This window comes from Chionomys nivalis, chromosome 23, assembly GCF_950005125.1.
Source record: "Chionomys nivalis chromosome 23, mChiNiv1.1, whole genome shotgun sequence".
Lineage (NCBI taxonomy): Eukaryota > Metazoa > Chordata > Mammalia > Rodentia > Cricetidae > Chionomys > Chionomys nivalis.
In genome coordinates this window covers 2450126-2468195 of record NC_080108.1, presented here as the reverse complement: position 1 = coordinate 2468195, position 18070 = coordinate 2450126, and the positions used below count along the sequence as shown (strand labels likewise).

The 18070-nt window shown below is 44.4% G+C and overlaps 1 protein-coding gene across 1 annotated transcript in view; it reads left to right on the top strand.

Moving 5' to 3' along the window:
• The window catches only part of Rsf1 (remodeling and spacing factor 1), a 106446-nt gene extending 92725 nt beyond the window's left edge, over positions 1 to 13721 (top strand). Inside the window, exons 13-16 of the mRNA XM_057755919.1 lie at positions 37 to 244; positions 1598 to 1824; positions 4385 to 4573; positions 6611 to 13721. Coding sequence (XP_057611902.1) covers positions 37 to 244; positions 1598 to 1824; positions 4385 to 4573; positions 6611 to 7179 — 1193 coding nt within the window. The 3' untranslated portion in view covers positions 7180 to 13721. The remainder of the gene's footprint in view (positions 1 to 36; positions 245 to 1597; positions 1825 to 4384; positions 4574 to 6610) is intronic.
• The last annotated feature ends 4349 nt before the right edge of the window (positions 13722 to 18070 follow it).

Below are 18070 nucleotides of genomic sequence, written 5' to 3'. Positions count from 1 at the left end.
TAAAGCAGATAAACATGCAGTTATCTCTTCTCTCAGGGGTTGGCCGAGGAAAAGATATCTCCACCATCACAGGTCACCGTGGGAAAGACATCTCTACCATTTTGGATGAAGAACGAAAGGAGAACAAACGGCCTCAGAGAGCAGCTGCTGCCCGCAGGAAGAAACGCCGTCGACTTAATGATCTTGATAGTGATAGCAACCTAGATGAGGAAGAGAGTGAGGACGAATTCAAGATCAGTGACGGGTATGTGGCCGGAGCCAGGTCCCGAGAGCCTTGGCTGTGCTAGGTTGTTGCTTGCAGTCTGGATTTTCAAGATGTTTAAAGCAGATTTGAAGAGTCCTCATTTTGATTCATTTTAGATTAAAATTAAAGCTATGTTTATGATTGTTTAATATTTAAAATTGTATCTAACTTTGATTAACTATTATTGAAGTTTTATTTATTGACGTCTTTCTTTATACTGCCTTCTCTTACCCAGTCCATCAGTGGTTTTTAATCAAGTGTGGGAAATTATAAAAGAAGTAAGTAGTTACTGTCTTCTGGTACTCTGTAGAGGTTACAAGAGGCAGCTAATCCAGTGTTAGGGTTAGAATGCCTTCTCTACAGAGCGCGTCTGAATTGTACTGAAGTGGCTCTCCTTTTCGTTCCGTCGTAGATGTAGTAGGAAGTGTATAAACCCCAGAAAAGGTGCCCTGCACTGCCTATAGCATAGATCGAGGAAAGTTAGGGTCCATCTGCGGTGGTGGGGACCTCACTGAAGAAGACATGTTAAGATGAATATTCTGAGCAGACGCATGCGTTTAGAGAGTTTAGGGTGAGAGAAGTAAGCAACCTGAACAGAGAAGCTCCTGCCCAAGGTGGAGGATAGTTAGGAAACTGCCTGAGCAGAAAGAATATGGGGATAAAATAGACAATGCTATGGTGAAGCCACAACCAGAACATAAAAAAGAGAAGTTATGGAGTGAGCTCTTTCTATTTCTCTTCTTTTGTCATGCATACAGATTTGAACTCTGTCCTAAAAATGTTAAAAACAAAACACCCAAAGATTTGAGGTATGAGGTGAAAGGAGAATTCAGGATGTGCACCAAGATCTGGTCTGGGTTATTGATGGGCGAAGGTTCTCAATACCTGATAGCTGAGCACCCAGTCCTGCCAGACTGACTTGGAGGGCACCACCTGGACAAGTTGTCAGCTGGCATCCGCGCGCAGCACAAGTGCCCCGTCCCTCCCCATACGCAGTCAGCATTTTTATATTGAAAATGTGTATATCAGGCTGGCAGATAGACGAAGAGGGGCATGGGAAGTAGTGTTGGATTTAAGATGCCCCCAAAGAGGCCAGTGAAAGAAGTTTATGTGTGAAATTTAGTTTCAGTTGGTCTTCACAGCTTCTACAAAGAGAACGGTAAGTGATAGGATATTTGATTTATAGATGGGAATTGACATAATTTTCCAAGTGTGCCTTTAAAATTACTTACTATTGCATGATTCATTACAGCTTGTGTTTGGAACTATTGAAACTGGTTTTCACTTCTAACTGTGCCTTTACAAACAAGCCCTGAGTACACCATTGTGACATGTCTGGGTTTTCCTGCACAGGTCTCAAGATGAGTTCGTTGTGTCTGATGAAAACCCAGATGAAAGCGAAGAAGATCCGCCATCTAACGAGGACAGTGACATGGACTTCTGTGGCCGCAGACTGAGGCGGCATCCGTCTCGGCCAATGCGGCAAAGCAGGCGCTTGAGGAGAAAGACCCCAAAGAAAAAGTACTCTGATGATGACGAAGAGGAGGAGGAGGAGTCCGAGGAGAACAGTAGAGACTCCGGTAAAATGCCTTTTGTTGTAGCGAGCAGTTCCATTCATTGCTCTGTGACTTCCGCAGTTACATGGTGTTGGAATTGTCCTTAGCTGTGACTGAGGCTTCCAGATGAAACACTGGAGTCCTTTTCTGATGACTTGCTTGTCCCTTTTTTTTTCACCCAGAGCACATCTGAGAAAATTCATGTCAGTTAATGTGTTACCTTCATATCAGTTCTTAGAATGTTAATGATAAATCCTTCTGGTACCGAGTATTTTTGAGAAAACTTTGGGGCCTGTCCTGACTTTGGAGACCAGGCTGGCCTCAAACTCACAGAGATCCACCTGTCTCTGCCTCCCGAGTTCTGGGATTAAAGGCGTGCCCCACCACCGCCCAGCACACCAGGGCTTCTTAAACGTTCTGCTTGCAAAACTTTTATTCCTGAGATGCCTTTACTCAACTTCTAGTACTTAAGTATGTGAAACAGATAAAGTGAGTCAAACATTGACTGAATAAATCTTAAAACTATTTTTCTTTTGAGTGATTTTTCTTTGTTTTGTTGTTGTGTCTGTGAAAGGGTGTCCGATCTCCTGGGACTGGAGTTACAGACAGTTGTGAGCTGCTGTGTGGGTGCTATGAATTGAATCTGGGTTTTCTGGAAGAACAGCCAGTGCCTTAAACCACTGAGTCTTCTATCTCTCCAGTGCCAAGTAAATGTATTTTTAAATCAGGTGGTTGTGACGCACTTCTTTAATCCCAGAACTCAGGAGGCAGAGGCAGGCAGATCATTGAGTTTGAGGCTAGCCTGGTCTACAGAGCAAGTTCCAGGACAGCCAGCTCTATACAGCTAAACCCTGTCTTGAAAAACAAAACAAAACTAAAAAATGTATTTTCAAAGATTCTTTTGGTTTGTACTTGGTGAACCATGCCTATAATACCAGTTCTCAGGAGGTCAAGGCAGGCAGATCATTGTACATTCAGGGCCAGCCTGTTCTGTATAACGAGTTTCAGGGCCAGCCTGTTCTGTATAACGAGTTTCAAGCCATCCTGGTCTGTATAACGAGTTTCAGGCCAGCCAGGGGTATATGGTGAGACCCTGTTGTTAAACAATTTAAAAAAAAAAAAAAAAAAACTTCTGACCAAAAACATTTTCAGTGAGTGTCGGGTGCATATTCCTGAGCCTGACAGCTTTGTGTTTGATTTCCAGGACCCTTACGGCAGAAGGAAAGAGCCAATTCCCTTATGCTGTCCTCTGACTTCCGCATGTACGCATGAACAGGGAGAGACAGAGACACAGAGAGAGAATAAATAAATGGGGGAAAGTTTAATAAAAGTTATTTTGGAAACCTGAATTTGCATGCTGTTGATAACAGATGTGCTTTGCTTTACGTGTGGAAAGCCTGTCTCAATCCAGTTGATGCTGCGCCCCAGACACATCTTCCCTGCCAGCTGAGAGTGCTGCCTCTCAATGCAAAGGGGAGGAAGTGTCTTTGAGCTGGTTTTAAAAACTGGAAGTTCTGTTCTAATTCACTCCAAAAGTCATTTAAATATTTTTGTTATAAAACTCATTTTTTAAAATCAAAACATTCTAACAATGCAATCCAAAAACTCATTTGGTAATTACAAACTGAGGAATGATAATAGAGAAATATTAAAAAACATGTTTGCTGTGATTAAACCATTACATTTTTGAATATGTTTTTTCCCTTTGAGAATTTCATAATACAAGCATAAAATGTACTTTGATTATATTAACTCTTTCACTTCTCCCCAGCTCCCCCCAGACCCACCCTCTCCCCTCTTCCAACCATATGGTATACCTTTTTTCTTTTATTTATTTTTTAAGTCTACCAAATCCAATCTGTGTTGCTTGTGAACTTGTGAGTTTCAGACCATCCATTGGAACTTGCCTATCTGGGGCCACACCTTACCACAGATGTGATTCTGTTTCCCCCAGAAGCCATCAGTCCCTCTTGAGTCCTTCAGCTCGTGAGCCCTTTCCTCCTGCATGCTCGAATGTGATCGTGTGCAGAGATCCCTAGCTCTGAGTTTAAGTGCACTGTCCTTTTCCTGTCCAGAGACCAGTGTGGCTCTCGTCCCCACCTGTCTCCCACAGTCTTCCCATCCCTCTGCTGTCAGGGTCCCTGAGCCTTGTAGGAGGTGGTTGTCATGGAGACGTCCTGCTGTGGCTAGGCACGCCAGCTTACTCTGCACTCTGACCCACTGGTTGTTGTCAGCGGAGTGCAATGTGGCGTGTTAGAGAACAGGAGTTTACAGCTTTCCTTTCTCTCACTGCTGGGGACGGAGCTGTGGTGGTGTGTACCTGTAATCTGTTCCCAGAAAGTGGTGCCAAGAGGAGCAGAAGTTCAAGGCCAGCCTGGGCTGAGAAAATCCACAAGTATACATTTGTGATATTTGGTAAATTAATTTTTATTGAAAAGGAAATAAAATTTATAAAACTTATTCAACAAAAATATTTACAACTGAGCTCAATTAACTTTGTTTTTATAGCCTGAACCTGTTAAACTACCAATGGATTTAAATTTTGTTCTTCTTTGTTCCCCTTCTTTTTCTCCCCTCTAAACAGAAAGTGACTTTAGCGATGACTTTAGTGATGATTTTGTAGAAACCCGGCGAAGACGATCAAGAAGGAACCAGAAAAGACAGATTAACTACAAAGAAGATTCAGAAAGCGACGGTTCCCAGAAAAGTATACGACGTGGTAAAGAAATCAGGCGAGTCCACAAGCGCAGGCTCTCCAGCTCAGAGAGTGAAGGTGAGCAGGAGGGTTTCGCCGTGTAGCCCTAAGTGTCCTGAACTCACTCTGTAGACCAGGCTGGCCTGGAACTCCAGAGATCCACCTGCCTCTGCCTCCCAAGTACTGGGATTAAGGGTTTGTGCCTCCTGCCTGGCTGATTTTTTTTTTAAATGCATATAATCACTAGTGTGATTAGAATAAATCCTAGTACTTTTACCCCATTTATTAATTATAATTTAAATAAACCACTCTTGATAGAATGCTACATTTTTTAAGTCATTCTTATTTATTCATGTATTATGTGTCTTTGAGTGCTGTAGTTTCATGTATGCTTACATGACAGAAGAGGGTGTCAAGTCCCACTATAAATGTTTGGTTGTGAGCCACCCTGTGGGTGCTGGGAACTGAACTCAGGTCAGATCTTCTGGTGCTCTTAACTGCTGAGCCATCTCTCCAGCCCCCGGATGCTAGTTTTGATGGGTTCCGTTGTATTTAGTTCTTCTGACTTGCTTTGTGCCTTACTCTGCTCCTTGTTGTTGCTTTTGCTCTATTTTAAAATACCTCTCGTGCACTGAGTAGCTAAGCACGTTCACACCCTGTTAACTGTCATCCTTCCCGACTTCACTGGATTTCCGCTGGACTCTTTGGTATGTAACCCCATGAACTACACTATACAGAAAATGTACAAACTATTATAGATAGGACAAGGTCTAAAATATTCATTTGTGGGAGTAGGAGAGAGAGGTGGCTCAGTGGTTAAGAGAACTTCCGGTTCTTCCAGAGAACCAAAGTTCAGTTCCTAACACCAGCATCAGGCAGCTCGCAGCCATGTGTAACTGCAGCTTCAGCGAGTCCGATGGCTGCAAACACCAGTACACGTGTCATAGACACTCACACAGACACACATGTACACAAAATTAAATCTTCTAAAATTTTTAATAGGATTTATGATAGCCACTTCATTTTGTTAATCCAGACCTCTAAGTTAATTTTAAATGACCTTGACTCTTCCACCTTTTTTTTTTTTTTTTGGTTTTTCGAGCCAGGGTTTCTCTGTGGTTTTGGAGCCTGTCCTGGAACTAGCTCTTGTAGACCAGGCTGGTCTCGAACTCCCAGAGATCCGCCTGCCTCTGCCTCCCGAGTGCTGGGATTAAAGGCGTGCGCCACCACCGCCCGGCTTCTTCCACCTTTTTAAAGCATTTAATGTTATTACTTGGGCCTTTGGGAGTCTAGAGGAGAAGTTAGGAGGAATTAGAAGTAGGTGAGGAGAATTAGAATAGAGGCAGAAGAATAAAGAGAAGTGTTTGAACCAGACGTGAGTGAGAAAGTTTGCTCACTCACAGATCCCTAACAAAGAAGTTCCTTTCGGTTGTAGCAGCCATCTGAACCCTGAAGTGAGCTTGGGCCTGGATCCCAAAGGCCCTCAATACCAGAGGAGTTTAGTGTCTTCAAAGTTGTATGGTGTACAGTGATGCCTGGTAATTTGCTTTGGTTTTTGGTGTTTTGAGAAGGATTTCATACAACCTGGATGCTCTTGCATCTATGATCCCCCTCTGCTTCCCGAGATGGGGGTCACAGGTGTGCACCGCCATGCCTTCCTGCGGCTCTAATCCTCCCTCCTCACATGTTTACCCAGCCCTCGGTTAGGAAAAGAGGACTTTCTCGGTTCTATCAGTTTACCCTCGCCTAACTCAGGGACCATCAGACCCTCTTCTTCCGCTCCCCCAGAGAAGTCAATAAACAGTAGATCCTTTTTTTCCTTTTGAGACAGGGTTTCTCTGTAGCTTTGGAGCCTGTCCTGGAACTCAGTCTTGTAGACCAGGCTGGCCTCGAATTTACAGAGATCCACCTGCCTCTGCCTCCCGAGTGCTGGAATTAAAGGCGTTTATGCCACCACCGCCCGGCCACAGCTGATCTTATTGAGCATTGTTGCTGTTGGCGGTGGGAGTTGGATATCTATCAGTCCGTTTATTGCAGAGCATGGTGGGAAAGATAGGCGTGCTTGAGCCTGTTTACGGTTAATTGTGTCAACAACTTAAATATTGTTTATTCTAGAGAGCTATATGACCAAGAACTCTGAAGATGATGAGGTCACAAAAGCGCCTAAGCGATCTGTTCGGAAACGGGGCCGAAGCACGGATGAGTACTCAGACGCAGGTGAGGATGATGAAGAGGAAGGCAAACCATCCCGCAAGCGGCTCCACCGCATTGAGACGGACGAGGAGAGCTGCGACAATGCTCGTGGAGATGCAGAGCAGCCTCCCCACGACAGCCAGCCCAGGGCCCTGCCCTCAGAGCAGGAGAGCAGCAAGAAGCCCTATCGGATAGAGAGCGACGAGGAAGAGGACTTTGAGAACGTGGGCAAAGTAGGGAGCCCATTGGACTACAGCCTAGTGGACTTGCCTTCCACTAACGGACAGAGCCCAGGCAAAGCCATTGAGAACTTGATGAGCAAGCCAACTGAAAAGTCCCAGACCCCCAAGGACAGTGGCACGGCCAGTGCGAATCTAGCCCCCAATGGGACAAGTGGTGGACAAGAGGTGGGGGCCCCGGAGGAGGATGAAGATGAGCTTTTGCGAGTGACTGACCTTGTTGATTATGTCTGTAACAGTGAACAGTTATAAGACTTCTTTCCATTTTTGTGCTAATTTATTCCACGGTAGCTCTCACACCAGCGGGCCAGTTAGTAAAAGCTGTTTAATTTTCCTAGAAAACGCCACTACAGAACGACTTTTTACAAGAGAAATTTCAACAAATCCTGAAGTCTTTCTGTGAAGTGACCAGTTTTGAACTTTGAAGATTAATAATTGCTGTAAATTCCTTTTGATTTTCTTTTTCCAAGTTCATGGTCCTTGGTAATTTCATTCATGGGAAAAAAATCTTATTATTATAACAACAAAGATTTGTATATTTTTGACTTTATATTTCCTGAGCTCTCCTGACTTTGTGAAAAGTGTGGATACGAATGCATTCCGAATCTGTGAGGGCCCAAAGCAGAATTTAGGGCGGGAGAAGCACCTGTGCTCTAGCTTTTCATATTAAATATATATTATATTTAACACTCATGGCATAGATGGTGATTAACAAACTGTTTAAAGGTCAGTCTACTGTTGCAGTTTGAGAATTGTAGATACAACATCGTACATACGCCACTTAGTAGTAGCCTTCGTGAAATCAGTTTGTTTGCTTTTGGAGTTACCACACATTAATAAAGAAGAGACCATGGAAGTACATTCTAACAACACTTTACCCTAAGTTTCTGTTACAGTAGAGTTTCTTGTTTAAAAGAAAATCAGACACACAAAATCATCTGAAAAGCATCTGTATAGGAAATGGTATAACGATACCACAGCAACCAGATCGTGCTAGCGGCGAGTCTGCAGTAGCTCGTGTGCACCGTGTCGGGTGGGGAGCTGGTGCAGAGTGAGTGTGGGCTTCCCTGCCGTGCGGGTACACTGTAGTGTTAGCTCTCCCGGCTATGTGGTGTTAACTAGCTGAGATGTGATTTGAATATGATCATCTAAACCCAGCCTACGTGGAGATGCTAAGCTGACAGTGGTCTGTTAGCACATCTGAAGACCCAGAAGGGATTTTCAGGTGAACTCTCACTGGTCTGTTCTTACCCTTTAGTATCTACTTCAAATTGAAGTCTACAAACAAAGCAGTTCCTTTGGGAGGTTTTTAGTTTTTGAGTTTAAGCATGTGGGGTGTGTGTGTATGTATGTGTGTGTGTGTTGGAATTTTCTGTCTGCCTGGATACATTAGCAGGACTTGAATGTAGTTCTGGCATTTGGCCATTCTGTACGTCTATTGAAATCCATTGATAGTCACACAACCAACAGAACTGCGAGCCTCTGGTTTGCTTCCGTTCAAACCTCTCAACACTCTAAGGATTCGCCCTTTGCTTCAGGAATCGGCGGTTTCTGATGAGCTAACGGGTCATAGCTGGCACTAAAATGGGAACCTGATCTTAGTTTCGGGCACAGCCCTAAGCCCATATAGCTGTAGCATTTGTGATTTGGGCACAGCCTAAGCCTTCAGCATTGCTTCGGTGGGTGCCTTTGCCCAGGATCCAGGTTCTCTGTTCCAGTGTTGAGTGTTGCCGGCAACAGACGGACCGTATCTGCTGCTGGCCCAGGGAACATCATTCTTCTTTTCCGATTAAGCATGGTATGTGGTAGCCAGTGTACAGTAGACCACTTTTTTTTCATCACTAAGAGCTGCCATTAGACTTGCTTCATAAAGACCTCTCTGGAAACTTTGTGCTCCTACTTTCTGTTCCTCGACAGATACTGCCGTTAAATTTTGGCCTTTAAAGTTTAGTGCTGATTTTATTTTTTCCATTACTGGATTCCTGTTTCACTTTAGTTCTGGAGAACTTGACCGATAATATTTTTGCTTTGATTCTAGTGATGAACTTGTATTTAAAGAAAACCCAAGGATGCAGCTGCTCTACAGGACCAGCTGTGGTTCTTTTTCTTTTTACTGCACAACAGTTTTGTGCTGGGAGGACGGGTGGGCTGACATTCGCAGGAAGTAAAGGACCGGAGGGAGCCACACTCGCTTGCTAAGCTCCCTTCCAGCCAAGTAAACCCTTAACTGTCTAGAACAGACAAGAACTCCTACTTGAGCATGGTAAGTGGTTCCTCTCCCCCCCAGAAGGTCTCAGCCCTGCCACCAGAGAGAGCCACCTGGTGTAGCAGCTCTCCCTGTGCCTGTCTCCAGCTCTGCACACACCAGCTCTTGCATCCACCTATCAATTCTCACCGTTTATGCAGACGCTTAGAAGGCACAGGCGAGTAGCTAATGCAGCAGTAGCAGAATGTGAAGTAACTTCTGTCATGGAAAAACCATGGTGATTTTCACAGTAAAGACTGAGTTTCCCACTTAGCAAATGTCCCATTGGCGGGTTCAGAACCACTATGTGCTACCTGATCCTCACTAAACTTGAGTGTCTCCCTTCTAACCTTACATTCTCACTAACCAACTGGCTATCAGTAGTAATCCGGGCAGCTAATCCATACTGATTCTTAGTATCCAGAGAGTGCTGCTGCTTGACTTTTTTTGTTGTTTCTATTCATGTTGGAGATCAAATCCAGGTCCTCATGCGTGCTGGGTAGAACTCCTGCCGTATTTAGTGTTTAAGACTCTGTCCCTCAGAGTCTGTTATCTCTCAGAAATACTCACTTGGAAGATCTTCCCAGTGAGGTCTCTGTTGCTGCTGTCAAAATAAATGTGTATCAAAAATTCCAATACAGCCATTGAGAACTGGAGGATGGAAGGGCAAGCAGTAAGTCAGGTCTTAAGGAAGTCAGGTCGCTATCTTCAATCCTTGATAGATGCAGGTTCTCAACTGATCTGTATCCCCTTTAGTAACACCAGTCACTCCCTGGTACCTTTTGAAATACAAGCATTGAGCTTGTCTCAGACTCTTAGTCTACAGCGTAGGCGTCATGGGAAGATACAGTAGTATTCAGAGGGTTTACTTTGCCATAAAGTTTGAAGACTCGCCAGATTTGAAACAGCGTAGGAAAAGGACTCAGACTGTACTGGTGAGATGGCAAGTTAGTGTTTATTGTAGAACGTTACTGCAAAGTGATGTGCACATAACACAGTGAGGGTTCCTTGGCATCGTTGTCAAGGTTGCACATTCAGAGCATAAAGAAGAGTTTCATTAAGAATGAATTCATGTTTACTGGTAACTTATTTTTTAAAAAGTGATCTGCCAAAGAACCAAGAACTTCAGATATTAATGGATGGCATTGTTGTGGGGGGGAAGATTGCTAACAATGTTACTCTCTTTTCACTTTCTAGTGGCTAGGACCTATCCTATATCACAGACATTTAGGCAGAGTACATCTACTAAGGAAAACGTGGACACTTGTTTAATTTGAGCGTGGGAAGGATGGAGAATGTGCTGGTAATTTTGAGTGGGAAGGATGGAGTTCCTGTCAGCCTCATTTGTAAGCAGAGGTACTAGCCACTGCTAACTGTTCTCTCCGGAGACAAAACAAATCTTAACATTCAGATAATGCTGTGGCTCCACGGCCCGCTGCCAGCCAAGCCGGTCTCTGGTTCAGGATAGTGTTCCCGCTTTAGAACAGGTGTTCAAACCAAGAGTTTTCTTAAGGGGAAATGTGTATACACAAAACTTCCTGGATGACTACTAGAATACTAAACTCATCATGAACTTACTTATAAAAAATATAAGGTAAATAGTTGTGACAAAATTATGAATATGATTCAGTTATAGAAAGTTTAGAGAAAAATAGTTTTTCTTGTTGGTTTGACATTCTCAGAATATATTTCTGGTTCTCATGAGAGTCAGAGAATGCCAAGACCACATGTGTGCTGTAACCTACATAGTCCTTGTCTGTGTTCATATGGTCCATTATTGAACTCTCAGAATAAATTCATTCCTGTTTTATCCTCCATTCCCATTGTAAACCGCGGAGGTGGCAAGCTAACTGCTGGTGTATGTTCTCACTGTTTGTCCCCGATCCTGAAGGAAGAGGCATTTGCTTTCAGTGGCTTTTATTTGTTTTATTTTATTTTTATTTTTTGGTTTTTTGAGACAGGGTTTCTCTGTGTAGCCCTGGCTGTCCTGGAACTTACTCTGTTGACCAGGCTGACCTCAGACTCACAGAGATCCACCTGCCTCTGCCTCCTGAGTGCTGGGATTAAAGGCGTGCACCACCGCCGCCCAGCTTCAGTTTTTAAACTTTGTTGTCTCCACTTAATTTTCAAAATATTTCAATCCAACTTAAATGAGTTAACACCTTTGAGTGCCAATGTTTGCTAGGTACCTGGCTGCATAACGCTGAGGATAACTCGTCCCCATGTAACTGTTGTAAGCCAAGATAAGGTGGACCTGGTCTGGAAGCACTGGATCGTGCACGCAGCACCTGCTGCTCACACCAACCCTCTCACATGTTGCTTAGAACGGTTCCCTTGGCATTTCCGCCCCTCAGGCCATGTCCACACCTCCCTGCCCCGTTTTGCACGTGTGCCACTTTGCTTGGGGAGACGCTGTTCTGGCACATTCGCTGCGCTCCTTTCAGCTCAAGGTGTCTTTTATCTTGCTGTTTTAGATGTCTGTCCTATACACAATATATGCGAAAGAACATATCAAATTACCAGAGGAATGGGGATTTATTTACTAAGTTCTAGACGTTTTGAATGAGGAAAAAAAATAAGGAATTATGTTTGTGGGTTTGTTTTTTCTGCCAAACTGGTACAAGCTAGAAAATGTGCAGAGGACTGAATAGCCTGCCTTGTTCTTTTTGCCACTGGACGTTTCACATTAAGAACACGCCGGTCTAACTCTCCTTTCTTGACTTTCATCCGTTTCAGGAGTCTGACTTAAGTGTTTGGGGTTTGTTGATCTGTATTTATTGCGTCCTGGTCATAGGCCAGGAGGCTGCATGTTATGTTTGTGGCCAGCCAGAACACAGTCATTGTGGGACTTAATGGCTCAAGATCTTCTAAATCATTTAACTTATTTTGTATGTTGCAAAAAAAAAAAGTTTATTTTGCTTGAGAGTCACATTTTTTTATAACTGTACAGCTTTTAAGGGATGGGAGGTGGGAAATACCCTAAAATAGGATGTACATTTTTACAGTTGTGTTTATGCTAGGACATCTACAGGAGCATTATATAATTAAACCTCAAATTGTTTAACACCTGTGCCATGGTCTTTTTCGTTCTGTTGCCCTTTAGCAGAATTGGTGCATGTCAATCTTGCACTGCTGTATGGACAACCCTTGAAAAGAGAGTAAAACCTTCCAAAGCCTCCATCCCACTGCAGGAGTATACCCCGGCCACCTCTGTGCGTGCGCGCGCGCACGCGTGCGCACACACACACACACACACACACACATACACAGTTTACATCAATGTGAGTGGATCTGCGGGATCAGTACAGCTGCAACACCCCAAATCTGGCAATCAGCGGCATTCTTTCCGTGCATGGCTTCATGCTGCGTGTCTAGGGTATTGTTGGCGTTGGTGTGTTTTGTTCTTGATCGTAGTGTGTGAGTACCTTGCCTAAAACTCCCATGTGGTTCCATGTGCACTTAAGGGATGGACTATGATGAGATGGAGGTGGGAATGGGGCAGGGCTAGGAAAGAAGGAAAACTTGAACTGTTTGACCATTCCGTAGACTTACCCAGCTTGCTGAGAGCTGGCAAGAGGGACGTCACGTTCAGTTTTTCAATCCCCCTTATTTGGTAATTTTGGTCTCTTAACTTCCACTGGCAGTTGTCAGGGCACATTCCACCATGCTACCACCACACCTTTTATCATTCTAATTTACTATCTGTAGAGCATCTCTGTAGCTTTGGACTCTGTCCTGGAACTCTATCTGTAGACCAGCCTGATCTCAAACTTGCAGAGATCCACCTGCCTCTGCCTCCCGAGTGCTGGGATTAAAGGTCTGCGCCAGCACTGCCTGGCCCATAACCATTCCTATAAGGAATTAAATCCCTCTCAATGTGTCATGATTTCTAAGTAACCTTCACCTGTAGTCAACTAATTTAGGAAATATTTTTCTTTGCTCTCTTCACCCATTTGGAAAGTTACGGACCAAGGAATTCAATGTGAAGAGTACACATTCGAGATAAGAGTTTGTAAATTGTCTTACTTTTGAATCTGGCTTTATTTTATAAAGTAGTAACTAAGTTCCAGGAAGCATCCAATCAGAACATGTCTTGGATTTTCAGATGTGCTTTCATAAAATACTTTATTTTCCCTATGCATAAAATAAAAATAATTGGAACGGTTCTCAAAATGCTTTTTTTCCATGAGAGCTGAGGCAGAAGCTCCAAGATAGGCACGGGACTAACTCCTGGTGTACTCAGGAGCGTGCTGTTAGCCAGAGCAGAGCTGGAGTGCATGTTCACTCCAGCACTCCTGCAGGTGTGAGTCAAGGGCGGGAATCTGAAAACTGGAAACAGGATTCTGATGTCTAGGAAAGCCTGTGTCTGAGAGGTGCGGCAGACCCTGAGAGCTCAGGGCTTCAGGAACACTAGAACCGCAGTGCGTATTCAACGTGAGACCCAAAATATGTTGTGGCTGGGGCCGATATTTTTGTTAATGAAATGTTGAATGTCTCCTTACAGTCTGATCGAAATTCTCAGTGTACTAAGCCATTTTACAGCTATTGGCCTAACTGTAACTTTTTTTTTCAAAATGTTTTATTATAATACTTGTCATTTCTTTTACTTAATATATGTCAATTGTCATAATAAAAAGTTTAAACAAGTTGATGTACTTAGCACTGTGTTTGAAACTTAGTTTACATTAAATTTTGTGGCATTCTAGGAAGCTCAGACATTTCAATAACTGGCTCATAAAGGGTAAAGATGGCCCGTATCCCCCAGGAATAGACTAGTATCCATGATCTAGAAAGCAAATCTGAAACTAGATCAACTTTCTCAAAACAGTTTTTCGGGGGCTGGAGAGATGGCTCAGAGGTTAAGAGCATTGCCTGCTCTTCCAAAGGTCCTGAGTTCAATTCCCAGCAACCACATGGTGGCTCATAACCATCTGTAATGGGGTCTGGTGCTCTCTTCTGGCCAGCAGGCATATACACAGACAGAATATTGTATACATAATAAATAAATAAATATTTAACAAAAAAAAAAAAAAACAGTTTTTCGGCTGTTCTTCAGCCAGGTATACAAAGGGACAGCACCACCCACGGCTTCTGTCATTTAGCCTCTGGAGCATTGACAGACACATCCCAGAGGCCAGGGCTTTGTTCTGCTGTCCTTGGGAATGCAGCTACCCTAGAAGTCAGCAGCACAGAGCCAAGGATTCTGGTTCCTTTCCCGGCTGGGGTGCAGGGTGTGTGTGTCTCATCTAAATTCTGATGATTTTCTTCTCTTAAAATACCTGAAGTTTTGTTTTGTTTTAGCCAGCAAACTAGCAGAATTTATCAGTACTCAAAATTCTGACCCTAGGGCTGGAGAGATGGCTCAGAGGTTAAGAGCATTGCCTGCTCTTCCAAAGGTCCTGAGTTCAATTCCCAGCAACCACATGGTGGCTCACAACCATCTGCAATGGGGTCTGGTGCCCTCTTCTGGCCTGCAGATGTATACACAGAATATTATATGCATAATAAATAAATAAATAAATAAATAAATAAATAAATAAATAAATAAATAATTTTTAAAAAATCTGACCCTAAACTACGGATTAAAACTGAGGTAAAATATGAACCAGGATTTCACTAGCTGGAAAGAATGCTGGCGATGAAGGAAAATGGCTGGTTATAGTTACACTTTGAGAGCTTTAAACAAGTCAGCTAAGAAGTGGAAGCGCCCTGATGGCCTGAACGGTTGTTTTGTTGTTTTAATGTTTTTATTTTATGTGTGTGGGTGCTTTGCATGTATGTCCGTGTACCATGTGCCTTCATGGTGCCTTTGGAGGTCAGAAGAGGGCATTAGATCCCTACACTGAACAGCTGTGAACCACCACGTAGGTCCTGGGAATTGAACCTGGCTCCTCTGGAAGAGCAGCCAGTGCTCCGAATTGCTGAGCTGTCTCTCCCAACGACAGCCCTAACAATTCAGAGTCTTAGCTGAGCATCGGGCTAGAACATAGCTGTTAACTGTTTTTTTTTTTTTTTTTTTTTTTTTTTTGGTTTTTCGAGACAGGGTTTCTCTGTGGCTTTGGAGCCTGTCCTGGAACTAGCTCTTGTAGACCAGGCTGGCCTCGAACTCACAGAGATCCGCCTGCCTCTGCCTCCCGAGTGCTGGGATTAAAGGCGTGCGCCACCATCGCCCGGCATTTTTTTTTTTTTATATTTATTTATTATGTATACAATATTCTGTCTGTGTGTATGCCTGCAGGCCAGAAGAGGGCACCAGACACCATTGCAGATGGTTGTGAGCCACCATGTTATTGCTGGGAATTGAACTCAGGACCTTTGGAAGAGCAGGCAATGCTCTTAACCTCTGAGCCATCTCTCCAGCCCAGCTGTTAACTGTTATCTTAGATTAAGAGACCAGAGGATGGTTTCCTTTTTTCCTTATTTTTTTATTCTTTCCATTTTTTCGAGACAAGGTTTCTCTGTAGCTTTGATGCAGCCTGTCCTTGGAACTTGGTCTGTAGACCAGGCTGGCCTCGAACTCACAGAGAACCGCCTGCCTCTGCCTCCCAACATTAGTGCCTACGGCCATATCCCATGGGAGAAGCTGACTAGACCCTATAGTCCATGTTCACAGTATAGGCCACCCTGTTTCGTCCACTTGACCCATCTTCCTTTCTAGCCCGTCTCCACGAAGACTTTGCAGCAGCCCCTGTCTGTCCCTTTACCTGGTATCTTTCTTATGGCCTTTGAGTCTTCCACGTCTCCCCTCTCTGTCTCTGGTTTCAACTCTTCTGAGTATTCCTATGCAATATTCTTCCTTCAAGGTTGAAAAATGGGTATGTTGCCATTTAATGTCTTCTAATTTTTTTGCTTGATTTTCAGTGTTTAAACTGTATTTAGAAGTTCTCACAAAAGTAAAACCAGTTTCTGAGAGGAATTCCAAGAAACCCACAGGCTTTGAGGAGACAACAGCTGCCAGATGCGGCCGACAGAAGGCGACTGGCCCCGCCTCTCCAGCAAGGCATCTTATTCTGCTTGATGATAAGACTTCATTAGAAGAGCTGGAGAGATGGCTCAGCGGTTAAGAGCATTGCCTGCTCTTCCAAAGGTCCTGAGTTCAATTCCCAGCAACCACATGGTGGCTCACAACTATCTGTAATGAAGTCTGGTGCCCTCTTCTGGCCTGCAGGCAGACACACAAAACATTGTATATACATAATAAATAAATAAATATTAAAAAAAAAAAAAGAGCTAGTTCCAGGACAGGGTTTCTCTGTGGTTTTGGAGCCTGTCCTAGAACTAGCTCTTGTAGACCAGGCTGGTCTCGAACTCACAGAGATCCGCCTGCCTCTGCCTCCCAAGTGCTGGGATTAAAGGTGTGTGACACCACCGCCCGGCAGGGGATTCCATTCTGAGCAAAGCATTGTTTTCATCAATAAATGTCTTAGGGGAAATCTCAAATTAGTTGTTTCTCAAATTAGATTCATATGGTTTTTCTTTTCTTCCAGGATTGGGGCTTGAATGCTAGGCTAATGCTCTGCCTGAATTCCTTCCGTCTGCTACCCTTGGAACCCATTCTGAAATCCTCTTTCTGAATTCTCCGACTTCGAGATATAAGCCTACACCTACTCAACTTTTGAAATTGGAAATTTAGAAATGATACTTCATCTCTCTTCTAGGGTGCATCTTCACAAACCCTTTCAATCTATATCCAAAGGATGAGGGTTTTAACCTTCAGAGAGCGCTGGACTCTTGTCCCCATCATTACAGCCACGTTCTCACCTAAACCAGGGCAAGACCTTGTTCCTGTCCAGTGCTGTCTCTCTCCTCGTCTCACCACCAACAAACCAACCAAATTTAAAATCTTAACACTTGGGACTGGAGAGATAGGTCAGCCTATGAGAGTGTCCCACACAGGGGGGTTCACAGCACCCCTGCAGAGTGGCCACAACTGCCTGGAACTGGAACTCCAGGAGATCCAATGCCCTCTTCTGGGTTCTGTGGGCGTCTGTCCTCACACATACTTGTGTTAAAAGATAAGAATAAATCTTAAAAAAAAAAAAAAAATTCGCAAACTAAAGACTCTCCCGTTAAGAAGATACCAAGAAGAAAAAATAGGAAAAAAATCAAAACTTATCACATCCTAACCCCGTCGCTATTATATGATGTAATGGTCAAAAAACAAGTGGAGTTTAGAGATCTGCTGACGACTGAATTCCATCCGTCCTCTCGGTCTCTTCTTACCAAACTCTAGCTTGTGAGTTTAATGCCTCAGGTCTCATGTGTCAAACGTGGTCAGTAATAGAAAACTTGTTCATATCATAAAGAAAAAACTGAGTTGAGCAGGTGCGGTGATGCTTGCCTGTTACGTATCTATCGGAGATCACCCTGGGCAGCATAGGGAAGCCCTTTCTCAAAAAACAACACACAAAAAGAAGAGATAAAAGTGCTCAGCCGTGCGGTATACAGGGCTGAGTCGCTGAGCCCGTCAGGCTCCACCGCTCGCTCTTTGGGGACCTAGCGCCCCGGAACCCAGAGTTGCAGATGGAAGGCTACCTTCCCTTTCGGCTCTGTCTTTTGACTGTCATGGTAACCTCTTTGTGCTCCTGGGGCCGTGCGGGGACCGAGACGGAGGTCTGGGACTTGGCGGTGCAACCCGAGGAGGCGAGAGCCGGGAGACCCGTGCACCCGGCCTGCGGACTCCAGGCGGGCGTGGGTCCCAGCTCCCGGGCGTCCTCGTCGGCCCCGTGCCCGCTCTCAGGCCTCGCCACGATGACCTGGAGTTGGAACCATGGCGACGACGACACTCGCTCCTTCCAAACCTCCGAGGAGCCGGATGGCGGGGGGGGGGGGGGGGGGGGGGGGGCGGGACCCGTACCACGTGACAAAAGCCAGCCGGGTCGCGGCGGACCTCCCGGG